This window comes from Podarcis melisellensis (assembly GCF_964234715.1).
Source record: "Podarcis melisellensis genome assembly, chromosome: 2".
Classification (NCBI taxonomy): domain Eukaryota; kingdom Metazoa; phylum Chordata; class Lepidosauria; order Squamata; family Lacertidae; genus Podarcis; species Podarcis melisellensis.
The window spans coordinates 52,741,263-52,755,778 of NC_138529.1; the positions used below are offsets into that span (position 1 = coordinate 52,741,263).

The 14,516-nt window shown below is 43.4% G+C and overlaps 1 protein-coding gene across 4 annotated transcripts in view; it reads right to left on the bottom strand.

Annotated features, from left to right (window-relative positions):
* The window catches only part of SH3RF2 (SH3 domain containing ring finger 2), a 77,206-nt gene that overhangs the window by 12,723 nt on the left and 49,967 nt on the right, over nt 1–14,516 (bottom strand). For all 4 annotated transcript variants that reach the window (XM_081900811.1, XM_081900812.1, XM_081900809.1 and 1 more), the window contains 2 exons: nt 3,474–3,568; nt 1,901–2,071 (listed from right to left, as the gene is read on the bottom strand). In XM_081900811.1, the coding sequence (XP_081756937.1) occupies nt 1,901–2,071; nt 3,474–3,568 (266 nt within the window). The remainder of the gene's footprint in view (nt 1–1,900; nt 2,072–3,473; nt 3,569–14,516) is intronic.

Sequence of the window (14,516 nt, forward strand, 5' to 3'; positions counted from 1 at the left end):
TCACATTTTCTGACTCCTTCCTCTTTCCCCTCTATTTTTTATTATCTCCACTTGCCCCTTCCTCTCATTCTTTCTTCTGGGAGCCTCTATGGACCAACATCTGAAGGACAGACTGGAAAGAGACTACAACTATAAAGATATGACATCCATCTTCCACAAATTTTTATCCAACACTATTTTAAAGCTTATGTGCATTAGTGTTCATTGACACATGGCATGTGAAACATTCATGCTTTGTTTAACCTGAACATCCGGTTGGCAGTGGTGTAGCTAGCCATTCGGGTGCCTGGTGCGGCGTGCGCGTCCTGCAGCCGGGGGTGGGGCAAGCTGCCCAAGGGGGCAGGGCGCACTGTGTGGGGCCTCTCTGTTACTTCCCCCTCAACTGTAGGGCCGCTGAGGGAGAGGCAGTGGGCAGACGCAAGCCCCACGCTGCCGGTTCAGGCAGTGTCAAGTCTGCAGGTGCTCAAGCCACCACGTCACTCCCAGGAGAGACGTGTGGCTCGGGCACACTGGAGGTCCTGCAGTAAGTGCCGGCCCCCGCAGTGTGGTACCCAGTGCCAGCCGCGTTTTGTTACATTAGTTGACTTAGCTAAAAAGTTTTGTGAGCCCAATTTTTTTAAATATAACCCCCCCCCCTCAGTTTCATGAAGCGGTTGGTCAGTTTCATGAAGCGACCAAGGCCTCCAGGAGATGTTCTAGAAAGAGGCATGGTGACTGGGAGCTGCTCATCCCATTCCTCATTACTTGGTGGTTGATTTTATGGCTTTAACCATTTTTCTATTCGGCTTCCTTCTGCGCTAACTGTTGGAGAAGATACACAAGACCCTTCTTTCACATTGAATATAAAAGTGAGTTCTCATTAGCATAAACACAATGGTAGATATTTTTAGCTTCCTGATGACTCATCTGAAATATCCCCTGGATGCAGGGGAGCCGACTTGGGCTCCGGGTTATGGGAGCCCAATGCATGTGATGTCATGATGCCACGTGTGCCCCCCAGCCTCAGAACCTGACTTCCGGTGGCACCCAGAGCCCCCTATAGTTGGTGCCCTTGCCTGGATGGACCAATAAATATGCTGCATTGTAAAAAGGTCAACTTCAAATGTAAAGGAAGAAGTCTGCCCTGTGGGTCAGTTTGTATAGCCAATATGGCAGCTCTTACAGATTCAGTGGATGCTGGCAATAACACTAATGTTAGGAATAACCATGATTTTATTTTTCAGACATAGGTAAAACTCCCATACAGTTCATATGATTACTTGCAAAACAGATGAAATAAGGGGTATTGTGCCATAAAGTGTCACTGATGATTCATACTAACTCTTGGATGAACATCTCATTCTGTTCTCTGAGCTTTAGCTGTGTTATCTTAACAGAAACAAAATTAGCCCTAGCATTGATTCATTGCTGAGCCACTACAAAGCTGTTTTGTGCTAGGTCAATTAACAAATTGTTATAATAAATTTAGAATTTTGCTTAGAATTTTTGTACTTTAGAGTTTCTAAAATGTGTGTGGGCAGATCTACAGCCCTATTCCCGTCATTATCCAGTCATGTTGAGCCAAATAAAATTCAATTTGGGCTGCAGAAGTCCACATTGACACTTTTTTTGGTGTTACAGTGGTACCTCGGGTTAAGGACTTAATTCGTACTGGAGGTCCGTTTTTAACCTGCAACTGTTCTTAACCTGAGGTACCACTTTAGCTAACGGGGCCTCCCCGCTGCCTCCGCCCCACCAGAACACGATTTCTGGTCTCATCCTGAAACAAAGTTCTTAACCCGAGGTACTATTTCTGGGTTAGCGGAGTCTGTAACCTGAAGCGTCTGTAACCCGAGGTACCACTGTACTCACATATCTCCCTCTACCCCCATTGTCCATATATAAAAAGCATAAACCAAACCTGAAAAGTGGAGCGACGTAATTGCTGGGGAAGATTCCAACCTTTCCTGTAACCAGCGACATTCCTTTTAGCCAGCCTTCATGGTATTTTCCCAAAACACGGACACCTTCTCCTTTTTGCAACTCTAGTTCGTCTGGACTGTGAGCTGTGTAGGAGTGCAGAGCAACACACCTGGTGAAACAGAAGGAATTAAAGAGTGACGCTACGTACTCGGAAGAGGCAGTTCCATTTATGCAATGCGACGAGGCTATGACACAACTACCTGCTCCAAAACCACGCTGGGATCTGTGGCTGTGACTTCTGCCAAACCAAAAGCACCGTGTCTGAGCCCTCTTCAAACAATGCTTCTGCTACACAATGCAAGAATGTCCCAATAGCTCCTGAATAAGACTGAGGGAAGGCAACTCATCAAGAATGCTGAATGGATGGGTAAAAAATGTACAGGGCAGGGCACTCCCAAATGGGCTGGGTTAATGTGCTCCGTACCAAAGCAATAAAGTCAGGATTCAGAAATGCACTGAGATGCATGAGTGGAGGAAGAGACGAATACCAGCCCAAACAAGAGGTGTGGTGAACAACACAAAAGTCATGCCCACACCACACATTTAAGACACACAACTTCCCTCAAGAAATCCTGAGAATTCTAGTTGGCCAAGAGTGCTAGGAAGTCTCACTCTGTCATGGGTAAACTACAGATCCCAGGATTCTTTGGGGGAAAATGTGTGCTTTTAATGTATGGCGTGGATGTGATCAAAGGAAAGATATGTAGCTGAGTATAAAACAGCTATGTAATTAGTTGGCAAGAACAGAATTCCTTTCAAAACCTTTAGCAGTAGGACAGCAGTAGGACAGCCTTTGCCCACCTCCAGATGTTCTGGACTTCAACTTCCATCAGCCCCAAATGGCACATACTGGGAAGGCTGCAGCAGGGAGGTTACACCTAATGATTCAGCACCAGTTTTTTGGTCCTCAGGTCTGTTGCCTGGGTACCTCCTTCCTGTCACATGACATTTCAGTAGCTAACCACCCAAAACTCACCCCCACCCCAGATATGTCATGGACATTCAGTGGAGCATGAGACTCTTAATCTCAGGGTCGTGTGTTCAAGCCCCATGTCGTGCAAAAATTTCCTGCATTGCAGAGGGTTGGACTAGATGACCCTCGCGGTCCCTTTTCAACCCCACAGTTCTATGATTCTTCAGGTTCTGCAACTCAAAAGCGATCACATTTACTAATGGGTCTCATAATTCTGGGAGCTGAATTTTAAACTGATCTTCTTGCCCATGCTAAGTGTTTTGTATGCCCATGTGGGGTTCTCCGAAGCCAGTTTAAATTTCAGATTAACTTGAAAGAAGTATCTCTGTAAAAAGAGTTGTCTCAATTTTAGCTGGTGCTTGTGGGATGGTAACCCCACAAGGGCTTCTTCTTCATCCTCTTTTCTGTATTCGTTTACTCCTGTGAGCGGGTGGGGATGGGGGACTGGCAGCATGTGGTATGGTTGCTAGGCAACAACATCTCCGGCCCTAGCCAAAGGCCCTACCCACCTAATGAATAAGGACTAAGTTTTACGTACATATTCACCGGCAGGTGCTGCTGTAAATGAGGCAGGGTGACAATGGCTGTCGGCTGCCCCAGGGGCCCAGGGGCCGAGTAATAGGAAGTGCTGACCTGTAAACAAGAATAAAAGAATCCAAATGAGCGCCTTTATTATATTCTCCCTTCAAAGGAAGTGTGCCTGAACACCAAGAACCCACAAGCCACAGGCCTCGAGGCAAAGCAGTGCATCCTGTTAAATGGAAGAATCCTGATTCACTCTGCTGTCTCTGCGGTCAAATGTCTTAATGGGGCTTTTAAATTTTTAGTCAGTGATGGAGCAACGAACACGTTCGACTGGTTGGCTTGTTTTCTCATGTCTGGGATGATGAGGATTAGGCAGTCATCCCTGAGAGACTTGAAATGTGGCTTCCCTCAAGGTTCCAGTCTGTCACCTATGCTGATCAATGTATATGCATCCACTGGAGAAGCCACAATTAAGCACAAGATTGTGCCACATATGCCCACAAGCAACTTGTGTGTGTGTGTGTATTTATTGGGAAAACAGTGAAGGAGACTAAACCCGCCCCCCCATGCCATAGTCCCAGTCTTTATTTGATGCCCTGGCTGCTATTTGTAAAAGTTGCAAGAGAAATTATACTCATTCCTACACATTTTCATTTGGCCCTGAGCAGCATCTGGGCTGAAAATGAAATGAGAGACCACTTGCTAAAAGAGGGGTTTTAGCTAAAAATCAGAGAGCTGTGTGTGCTGATATAGTCCTTCAGTTCCCAAACTAATGGAATTTTACTCTTCAAACCAAGTCTCCAAGATGTAGTGCTTACCAATAAGGATACTTTCTTTATGTTTCAACAACAACAACAACACACTTCTTACAAATACAATAAGGATACACTTCAGAAAGTAGTTTTGTCCAAGTGATTTCTTTGCATTAAGACAGATAGTGGGTTTCCTCCCCCCTGTATGGGTACTTCAGTGTATTTCTACAGGGTCTACTGTTCCTACTAGTTGTTCCTTATATGAAATTATAGTTTTTATTTATATAACACTACCAGTGTTCATTGCACTCTTCAGAGTAACATAAGCCCAAGAAAGACAGGCCCTTGCCCAAGCAGCTTACTGCCTATATTTCATTAGCTACTGCCTTTGCTTCTATGCTAGGAAAGAGAAAAATGAAGCATTTGCATTGCCCTGTTTGGCTCTTCCATGATTAGGTTTAAGGATGTTGCTCAAATGCTGAGGCCAGTGAAAAATATATCATGGCTGAGAAAGTGACTTTACAAAACAAAACACATTGAAAACGACTGCATCCCTTCTCTCCATCTGAACTGCTGCCATGACCGGGAGTCCTGATGCTATCATCTAGAAAACATGGGCTGGGTTCAAAATCATTATGATGTTGATCTGCAAACCAGGAATTTCCCAACACCATTTAGGATTATTTTTTTAAAAGAATAAATAAATAATGAATTATAAGCCTTTGGGATACATGGAACGATGAGAGCAAGGAACCCGATTGTTTGGAGGAGTGAACAAAGAAACATGTTCATTAAATTTCAGCAGGAATCTCCAAGAAAAGTTCATTTACCGTATTTTTCGCTCTATAAGACGCACCAGACCACAAGACGCACCTAGTTTTTGGAGGAAGAAAACAAGAAAAAAAATATTCTGAATCTCAGAAGACAGAACAGCAAGAGGGATTGCTGCACAGTGAAAGCAGCAATCCCTCTTGTTGTTCTGGCTTCTGTGATAGCTGTGCAGTCTGCATTCACTCCATAACACACACACACACATTTCCCCTTACTTTTTAGGAGGGAAAAAGTGAGTCTTATAGAGCAAAAAATACGGTATATTGCAGGCTATATATTCTCAACCAACATAAATGCCTTTTCCACATGAGGTAGATGCCTTGTTTTTCCTCTTTTCTTTCTTTCTCCCTTCTATCTTGAAATTAAAGAGTGCATTAACAGACGATCCTCTCCAGTAATAGGTTATTGCAACTGAGGGTGTAGAAAAGCAACTTTGGTTGCCCTCCCCATCTCCTTTCCTAATGGATTTTCACATTCCCACCCCACCCTTATGCCAATTGCAATGTTCTAATGCCTTAAGAAGCACTGTAGGATTGAGCAAGCATACCTAAAATACTTAGAGAAGTTGAGCATTTTCCTGTTCTGTAAAGTATTTTGTAATTGACAAGGGTTAAGGCAGCAAAATTCCCACACATCCATTATATTGAATTCTTCAGGCCTTTAGTGCTTATTCAGCTGCATAGCTGCTAAGGCAGCCCTTTCTCATCCCACATTCCTCAGTAGCTTCCTAGTGAAGATCATCCATTGTGAAATAAGCATGGAAAGAGCTTAAACAGTGATGGCAAATAAGCAGAGACTGTTTTATGTTGGATTATCAAGATGGGTTTCTGCCTGAGTGCTGGAAATAAAGAATGGTTTTCACTGGTGAAGAAAATTACTCCGCATTTTAGAGTGAGACCAGGTTATCATTGCCACAGGTTATTCTCAGTCATTTTCTTCAAGTGCATTACTGGTTGTTCTTTATACTACCAACACAGGAATTGGGCCACTTCCTGTGCTGATTGCGAGTAGTTCAAATGCCTGTCCCTAATCAAGACTGATGGCAAGCACAGTACCAAAGCCGCAATGCCAGCACCAAACTCTTATGCTGGAGAGAGTCTATAGCCTCTGATGCATGACAGATGGCCACCCAAACTCTGCTTAAAAACCTCCAAGGAAGGAGTGTGTCCACCATCATCTCAGGGAGTCCATTCCACTGTTGAACAGCTCTTACTGTCAGAAAGTTCTTTCTGATGTTTAACTGGAATCTCCTTTCTTGTAACTTGAAGCCATTGGTTTGAGTCCCACTCTGCAGAGCAGGAGAAAACAAGCGTGTTCCATCTTCCATGCAACAGCCCTTCAGATATTTAAAGATGGCTATCATATCATATCATCTCTTCTCAGTCTCCTATCCAGGCTAAACATACTCAACTCTCTCAACTGTTCCTCATAAGGCTTGGTTTCCAGGCCCTTGATCATTTAGGTCACCCTCCTCTGCACATGTTCTAGCTTGACGATATCCTCCTTAAATTGTGGCACCCAGAACTGGACATGGTACTCCAAGGCACTGTAAGTCAACCTTATGAGATTGCAGAAGTCATAATTGAGAATTGTGAGCTTCCCACCTTGAATTCCACTTCCCATCTGATGGGTGAAGGCAGTGCTGGTGTATGCACTTGCCTGTCTCTGCTGAAGCCACTAAACTACTGATTCACCCTTTTCTCTTATGTCTCTTGAGAAAAAGAGGAAGAGATGGAAATACCCCCTGTAGTCCAGCCTCTAATCCACTTTTTATTTGCATGGAACCAGCAGAGAAGGGTAATCAGTCCAAGAGTTTATGTCACTCATTTTCTTATCTGTATTTATTCCAGTGTTAGAGCTGTCTGCAAAACCAGCCTGTATTTTTTTTATTAGCTTTTAGCAGATAACTGATGTTGCTTGCCTGCCTTGAGAGATGAATGGTCACTGAACAGCACAGTTAACTTATCAGAGAAGACACAGGCAGGCGTGGGTCTCTGAGAAGAAGCTAAATCAAATAAAAATTCCCTAGAAAATGCCCGTTGGAAATGCAGGTCGTATAGAACCATCAGGGCTACCACAAACATTTAGCAGATAACTAGAGGGCCTCAGCAATTACTCACCTCATGAACTGCTGCTGTTTGTTTTGTGAACTTAAGCTTTAGGAAAGCTTAAGCTGTATAAATGGCAAAGCAAAACAACACCCACTCAGTACAAAGACTGCCTGTTACAATGAAGTCTGACTAGAGAATGATGTAATTTAGTACACAAGAAATGTAGTTGGCAATTAAAATGCACACCAGCTTTCTGCAGCCAGAACCTGGTTAATGTGGTACTCTGGTACCATTCCCATGTACAGTGGTACCTCTGGTTACGTACTTAATTCGTTCCTGAGGTCCGTTCTTAACCTGAAACTATTCTTAACCTGAAGCATCACTTTAGCTAATGGGGCCTCCCACCGCTGCCACGCGATTTCTGTTCTCATCCTGAAGCAAAGTTCTTAACCCGAGGTACTATTTCTGGGTTAGCAGAGTCTGTAACCTGAAGCGTCTGTAACCCGAGGTACCACTGTAACGAGGAGAAACTCCTTTGCTACCATGTGCTGAAAACATAGGAGACAGCTATGTATCTTGTTTTTCTTTAACCCAGGGATCAGCAAACTTTTTCAGCAGGGGGCTGGTCCACTGTCCCTCAGACCTTGTGGGGGACCAGACCATATTTTGGAAGAAAAAAAAAAGAATGAATTCCTATGCCCCACAAATAACTCAGAGATGCATTTTAAATAAAAGGACACATTCTACTCATGTAAAAACATGAGATTCCTGGACCGGCCACAGGCCAGATTTAGAAGGCGATTGGGGTGGATCTGGCCCCCCGGCCTTAGTTTGCCTACCCATGCTTTAACCAATGCAATTTTACTGCAATGGCAGCCCTGAGAAAGCAGAAGCTTATCTCTTCACTTCCACCACTGTAATTGGAGTGGAGGTCTGTCCCACTAGAAAGAGGAGTCATAGGGAAAAGTCCCGATTGAATCAACAGGGACTCTTCATGTAAGGTGTATGTGTCTCTCTCTGTGTGTGTCTGCATGTGAAATATCCATTCTGGTTGATATTGAGGACTGGAGAGATAAGGCTCCCTCCCCTTCTCCCTATTCTGTGTACCTGTGCACACACATAGTTGAACTGTACACTCATACAGTTATTCACAAATAATGTACAGCAAGTGTACAGTTTGTGTACCAGAGTATGCAATAGCTGAGTTGTACAAATCAACAAGTATACATTCTTTTGCGCAAACACATGCACACATGCAGAGTCACCTTGTACGTGTGCTCAATGTAACAAGACAGCAGGCCTAGTGAGATTTGGGCTCCCCCACTTCTGCTGTATATTAAGCACATGCCCAGTGCAGCCCTTACTACCTAGTACAGTGTTGTTATGGAAGTGGGTGGTGATGGGGGGAGATTCCACTGGAACATGATATTTTCCATAAGGATTGTACATAACACATATTGATCCAATCTAATGCATTATTTTCTATGTGTCTTCTTGCCCAAAGCCTGCTTTGAACAATCTTTGCAAGGTTGTAGACTAATTAAGTAGCAAATTAAAGAACACCGCACACAAGGTCTCTTCACACATTTAGTAAGCATGTAGGGTGCAGGGAAGAAGGATCTTTTGCAGGTCACCCAGTTGAATGTAAGACAGCCTGCAGCCAACTGCTTATCAGGCTCTCTTCAGCTGAAAGTCTGGGTGCTTAGGACAATGCCTGCCATTACAGCCATGTCCTCTTTCACACGAGAGTGCCACAGATCTGCCCCAAAATGTGATTTTGCCATTTTACCATCCAAACCACATAGATGCAACAAAAGAGTAAACTATCCATCACTGTTGGGTGTACGTTCTTTGGCTTCAGCTGATTTAAATTAATCCTCCTTACTATAGGCTCAGGACTAAATTACATGTTGCACACAACTGCCTGTAACAAAGCCCCAACTTTCTTTACTGAAAAGCAGTCTGTGGAAGCTGCAATTTTGAGGAGTGGCAGAGGACAGGGAGTGCTTATTCTTATCTCCAACCCGCTATTTTTCAGCTCAAAATCCCCTACAGCTGCTTTTCAGGGGTTTAACCATTTTTAATTTTAAAGAAGCCAAGGCTTTGTTATGTGAATTTTTGTCCTTAGTACACAAGGTCTAGGATCAAATGAGGTGACTTTGTTGTTGGTAGGAGAGGTTCAGCAGGGGAGGGAGGAGGCAGAAACTGTCAAAGGGTTGGTCAATGGGTAGGTAGACTGTTTGCTTGTGGCTGTTGCATGAGTAGCCAGAGAGTGGTATGCGACTGGCATGCATGAGTAGGGTCTGTATGAGCCTTTGTGAGCATTGTGAATGATTGAATGAATGAATGAATGAATGTGTATTCAGGGGACAGCATGTGAGAGAGTGAAGGGGAAAACACATGGAGAAACATTCAAGAACCCCACATTTGGGGATATCAATAAATAGCCAACAACATCTAACCTCCCCACAAACTTTGTGCCAATAAATCAAGATGAATGTTCAAGGAGTAGGTTATATGGAAGTGACTCATGGAGATTATTGGAATCCTGATAAAAAGTTTAGTTTCTAGGACAGAAACTGTAATGTCGGAAGAACGACTTATACAAGAACCTGACACAGTGGATCATAATAAATATATTATTCTCGGAGACACTTGTGGACACACTCCCAGGATTAAAGATTACAATGCTTAAGGCAGGCATGTTTCATAAAGGGTGATACTGTTGTGTGTTGTCTCCTCCTTGTTCCTCCCAATGCACTCTTCCTCCACCCTAATTCCTTTCCTGTGCCCACAAATTTACTAATTACCCGATCTGGCCCTTTGCTCTTATCTGACGTTTACATCCTACCAGCACTGCCTATTGCTGCAGTAGGGGGAAATTCAGGAGACACACTTTTCTGAATTGCTTTCAGAAAAGGGAGTGAAGAGAGATCGCCAGTAATGGAAAATACTTAAGAATTTCAGATCAGCAAAAAAAAGAAAAGGGGAGAAAAAGCAATTATAGTGGAATTTATCCACGGAGCCAGAGTTAATATATTGCACACATTCTCTCTTCTCTGCCTCCCTTTCTAATGCCAAGGTAGTTGGAAGTTTGGACCTTTGCCTCTCATCGCTTCGAAAATATGTGGCTTAATTATCAGGCTGGTGCATTTATTCCTCACTGGCATTTGAAGCAAGTGCTTATTGTTCAATCACAAATCCTACCACTTTCTCTACTGGCAGTAACAAAATAGGGAAACTGTGAATCTCTCCTTGCATTGCTCTTGAACTTGGAGCAAGGCAAGATTAGCCAACCTGCACTACATTTTGCATCCAAGATAATTGAAGGGACTTCTTGTAACCATCCTGCAATTGCTACAGTGGCTTCAGTGGGGTTTGAATTATTAGAGGATTATGCAGAATGTTTCAGCCACACATGCAGTTGGATTTATGCTTTCTGTTCTCCCCAATAGCAAGCCTTTTCATAAAATGACAGGACACTATTGAAGGAGAGCAGATAAGCTTTGTGGTGTCCATCACTTAAAAATAAAAGGGATGAACATTCCTTTGAATGGCCCAACAGCGAAATGCTTGTTTCCTTTACATAGAAATGAAACACCAAAAAATATTAAAGTAAAAAAATGAAATAAAAAATGCAACGTCCAGTGATGAGGAGAATAGTCAGAACACTTGGGGGTAATATCTCAGCTTCTGTTCTTCCTCCTTAGTTCTTCAGAGTGACAGTGAGGATCATTTATAAGGGAAAAATCAGCTGTAGAATTAACAAGTGGAACCTGGGACAAGCAAATTGCAGTGCACCTCACCTCCTAACAGAAGCACTCCTATTTCAGCTGGTTAGCCATGACCTCTTCCAAGATTCTATAAGCTGTAAAGAGCTCAAGCACAAAGCTGTTCTCCCCTGTTTTCTACTTCCTACTGATATTTAGCATTCCTCATTGGACTGTTGTAGTTTTTTGCAGGGGTGAGGGCTGGAGTGGCCTTTTGCCTCTTTAGTTTTTATAAATATTCTGCAAACCTAGGAGTTACCCTGAGTATGCTAATGCCTTCCCCTTGTTTCACAGTGGCACCATCTTGACTCCATTTCTGTTGGCAGTCACCACCTGAAAACAATAAGTGGAGCTACCTTAAGCACTGAGCATTAATAAACACTAGCCACAAAGTATGATAATTTAGAGGCTTGGGGGGGGGGGGTTACTCTCCAACAATTGTTCTAACTCAGCCAGGATAGCCACAGAGATATGTTCCAGGGAAATATTTATCTGCCAATATTCAGGAAGCAACTTATTTTTGGAATTTCAGTTTCTGCTTCCTCTGTGTCAACAGAAAAGCATTTATTGTATTAGGTGACCTGGAAATTACAAATCCAGAATGCAGCAGCTAGGCTGGTGCCTGGAAGCGGCCGCCGAGACCATATAACACCGGTCTTGAAAGACCTACACTGGCTCCCAATATGTTTTTGAGCACAATTCAAAGTCTTGGTGCTGACCTTTAAAGCCCTAAACGGCCTCGGTCCAGTATACCTGAAGGAACGTCTCTACCCCCATTGCTCTGCCCGGACACTGGGGTCCAGTGCCGAGGGCCTTCTGGCGGTTCCCTCGCTGCAAGAAGCCAAGTTACAGGGAACCAGGCAGAGGGCCTTCTTGGTAGTGGCACCCGCCCTGTAGAACGCCCTCCCACCAGATGTGAAAGAGAAAAACAACTACCAGACTTTTAGAAGACATCTGAAGGCAGCCCTGTTTAGGGAAGCTTTTAATGTTTAATAGGTTATTGTATTTTAGTGTTCTGCTGGAAGCCGCCCAGAGTGGCTGGGGAAATCCAGATGGGCGGGGTATAAATAAATAAATTATTATTATTATTATTATTATTATTATTATTATTATTATTATTATCCACAGACCATACAAGAGGCTTCCTCCATGTGGTGCATTTGAGTTTGCATTGTATTGGTCCCACCACTGTCCATCAGGTCATGCTGTTGGACTCCTAGGCACCACTCATAGTCCCACCCATTCATGCCCAGGGATGCCCCCATTTTTGTCTGTGAAATACAGAGGCATACCTAGGGGTTGGTGAAACCAATCCCTACTGGGGGTGCAGGCCTGGGTGGGGGATTCAAAATTAAAACACCTATCAGACCAAGGGGTGTATGATGTATATGTGTGTGGCAATGCGCCACCGCTATCCCGGCAACATCAAATGTGTGAGAAGCTACCCATCCTTCTTGCACAGTAACAGAAATGCAAGTGAATCTTTTTCACCCTGCTTCACCTCACCCTGATTCTAGGTGCTTCAAGTACTTGGGTCACATCAAATGTAGAAATTTCTAATGTGGCTGTTGTGGTAAAGTGATTTTTTTTCAGGTGTGTGTGCTGATGCAGCTTCTTGCCAGGGGTGCAAAGGACCCTAAGGGAAGTCATGTTTTAAGCTAAGTCCCAGTGCAGTCCGATAATAACAGTATAACCCCCCTGTCGGCAAATAATAACTGTCAATCAATAATAACTACAATCATTTCATATGCCTATCCCTATTTGACTTTTATGTCTTTCCCCTGGCCGCAAACCCAAATTAACTCAAGCCAACTGTTTTGTTTCTTTCAGTAAGCCAAATTAATTTGGTCTCTTCTCCTCTTCCTCGTGTACAGAACAATGAAACAGTGCTGCAAAAGAGGGAAGGGGAAAAAAACCCCCACACTACAGTATTTTCAAAAGCAATTGGTTTCAGTGCAGAGGTGAGCAGCTGCCACAGAGAAAGACAGCCAAAGCCAAAGACTTGTGGGCGTTGCTGACTCGGGCAGTTTCTATCATTTATAGGAGCAAAGCTTCATCTTTTGAGGAGTGGCACCCTGCGGCAGAGAGTACATGTTGACTTCTAGGGCTTTAAAATGACAGCCTCACCTATCTTGACAGAGGATTTTTTGCTCTCTACTTACTTCCAGTCCCACAGAGAGAGTACAGCTGTTTTGGACATATCCCCCCCCCCCCACAGGTTACTCAGGTTATTATTACACAGCGTGCAGGATGACTGTAACACTGTCACCCACACCTTTTGTTCTGAGCTTATTTTCTGCTTTATTTATCCACAGAAAAACGCAGGACTTTTCGGCCGCTCTCTAGAGAATGAACAGAAAACTCAAAAGAAGATACCATGAGTGCAACTGTTTTTTTAGCCCATTTACATCTCATTACACCCTACAACCTTTCGTTATAATTAAAGGGTGAGTCCTACATCCTCAGTTTTATTAAAGGTTTGTTTGTGTATTGCAGAAGAGTGTAAATACTTAGCATCTTGGATGTTTTTCACTCAGGTACAAGAGCAGGAAATGCAAATGTATCTCATCAGCTATAAAAAAAGCATGTATATTAATCAGATACTTTAAAAACAACAACACATGGATAAATATATAACTGGGGAAAGCCTGGGCTCCAGTTTATGTGGATTGTGTGTCAAAATACTTAGTATTTTATCTCAGGAGAAAGTCCTCCTGAGTTCAGTGGAGCTTACTCCATATGTAGCACACACAGGAATGCTGATCTAAAGAAAAACACTCAATAACTGATACATGTATGCCTTTATAATCCACATCTCTCGGTGTGTTTTGTACTTGTCATACTTATGTCTCAAAGTGGTCCTTGGTCTGTTGCAGCAGAGAAGAGAAAGTCTGGTGGCATCTCAAGTCTAACAGGGAAATCCTATGCCTGGTGACTCAGAAGTCAGGCCCATTAGGACTGCAGGTTAACTAACATAATCCTACATGAACCTTTGTAGACAAGAACACACTTCATGGTACATCTGATGCAGTTGCTTCTTGCCTTGAAGCACACATGCCACAAACAAGTTGAGGTGGCTTTCACACACAGAGGTTTAATTTCTCCTGTACTATTTATGTGAATATGTGATTACTGTTCATACAGAATAGAGAGAGAGAGGAAGAGAGGCATTTGTAATGCAAATGAACATCTGGCCAATGTAGGTTGCTTATTTACATTTCAAAGAGGTGCAAAAAAACCCTTTAAGGCTGCATTTTTGGGCAATTTACCTGGGGATCAAGCCCTGCCGAATTTAGTAGATTTCACTTCTGAGTAAACACACAGAGAATTGAGCATGCCCAGCTCGTGGAAGTTCATCCCATGAGCATTTAAGTGAAAGTGTCCTGTTGAACTGAGTGTGCAAGTTTTCGAATGGAGCTGCAACCTTATTGGCATGTGAGCAGCAGGCAGGTATCCCATACATCAGGGGTCGGACCAGTATTATCCAAGCTTTCCCGGCGATAATGTGACAAAGAAAGCAGTTTGGGGCAAATTACAGTGGAAGGTCTTGGTTATAGGCAGGTGACTTTGTTATAAAGGGCTAATTGGCCCTTGCCAACGAGATGGGAGAACGGTTGAAAGTCCCTCTGAGACAGTTTGTAGTTTGCAACTG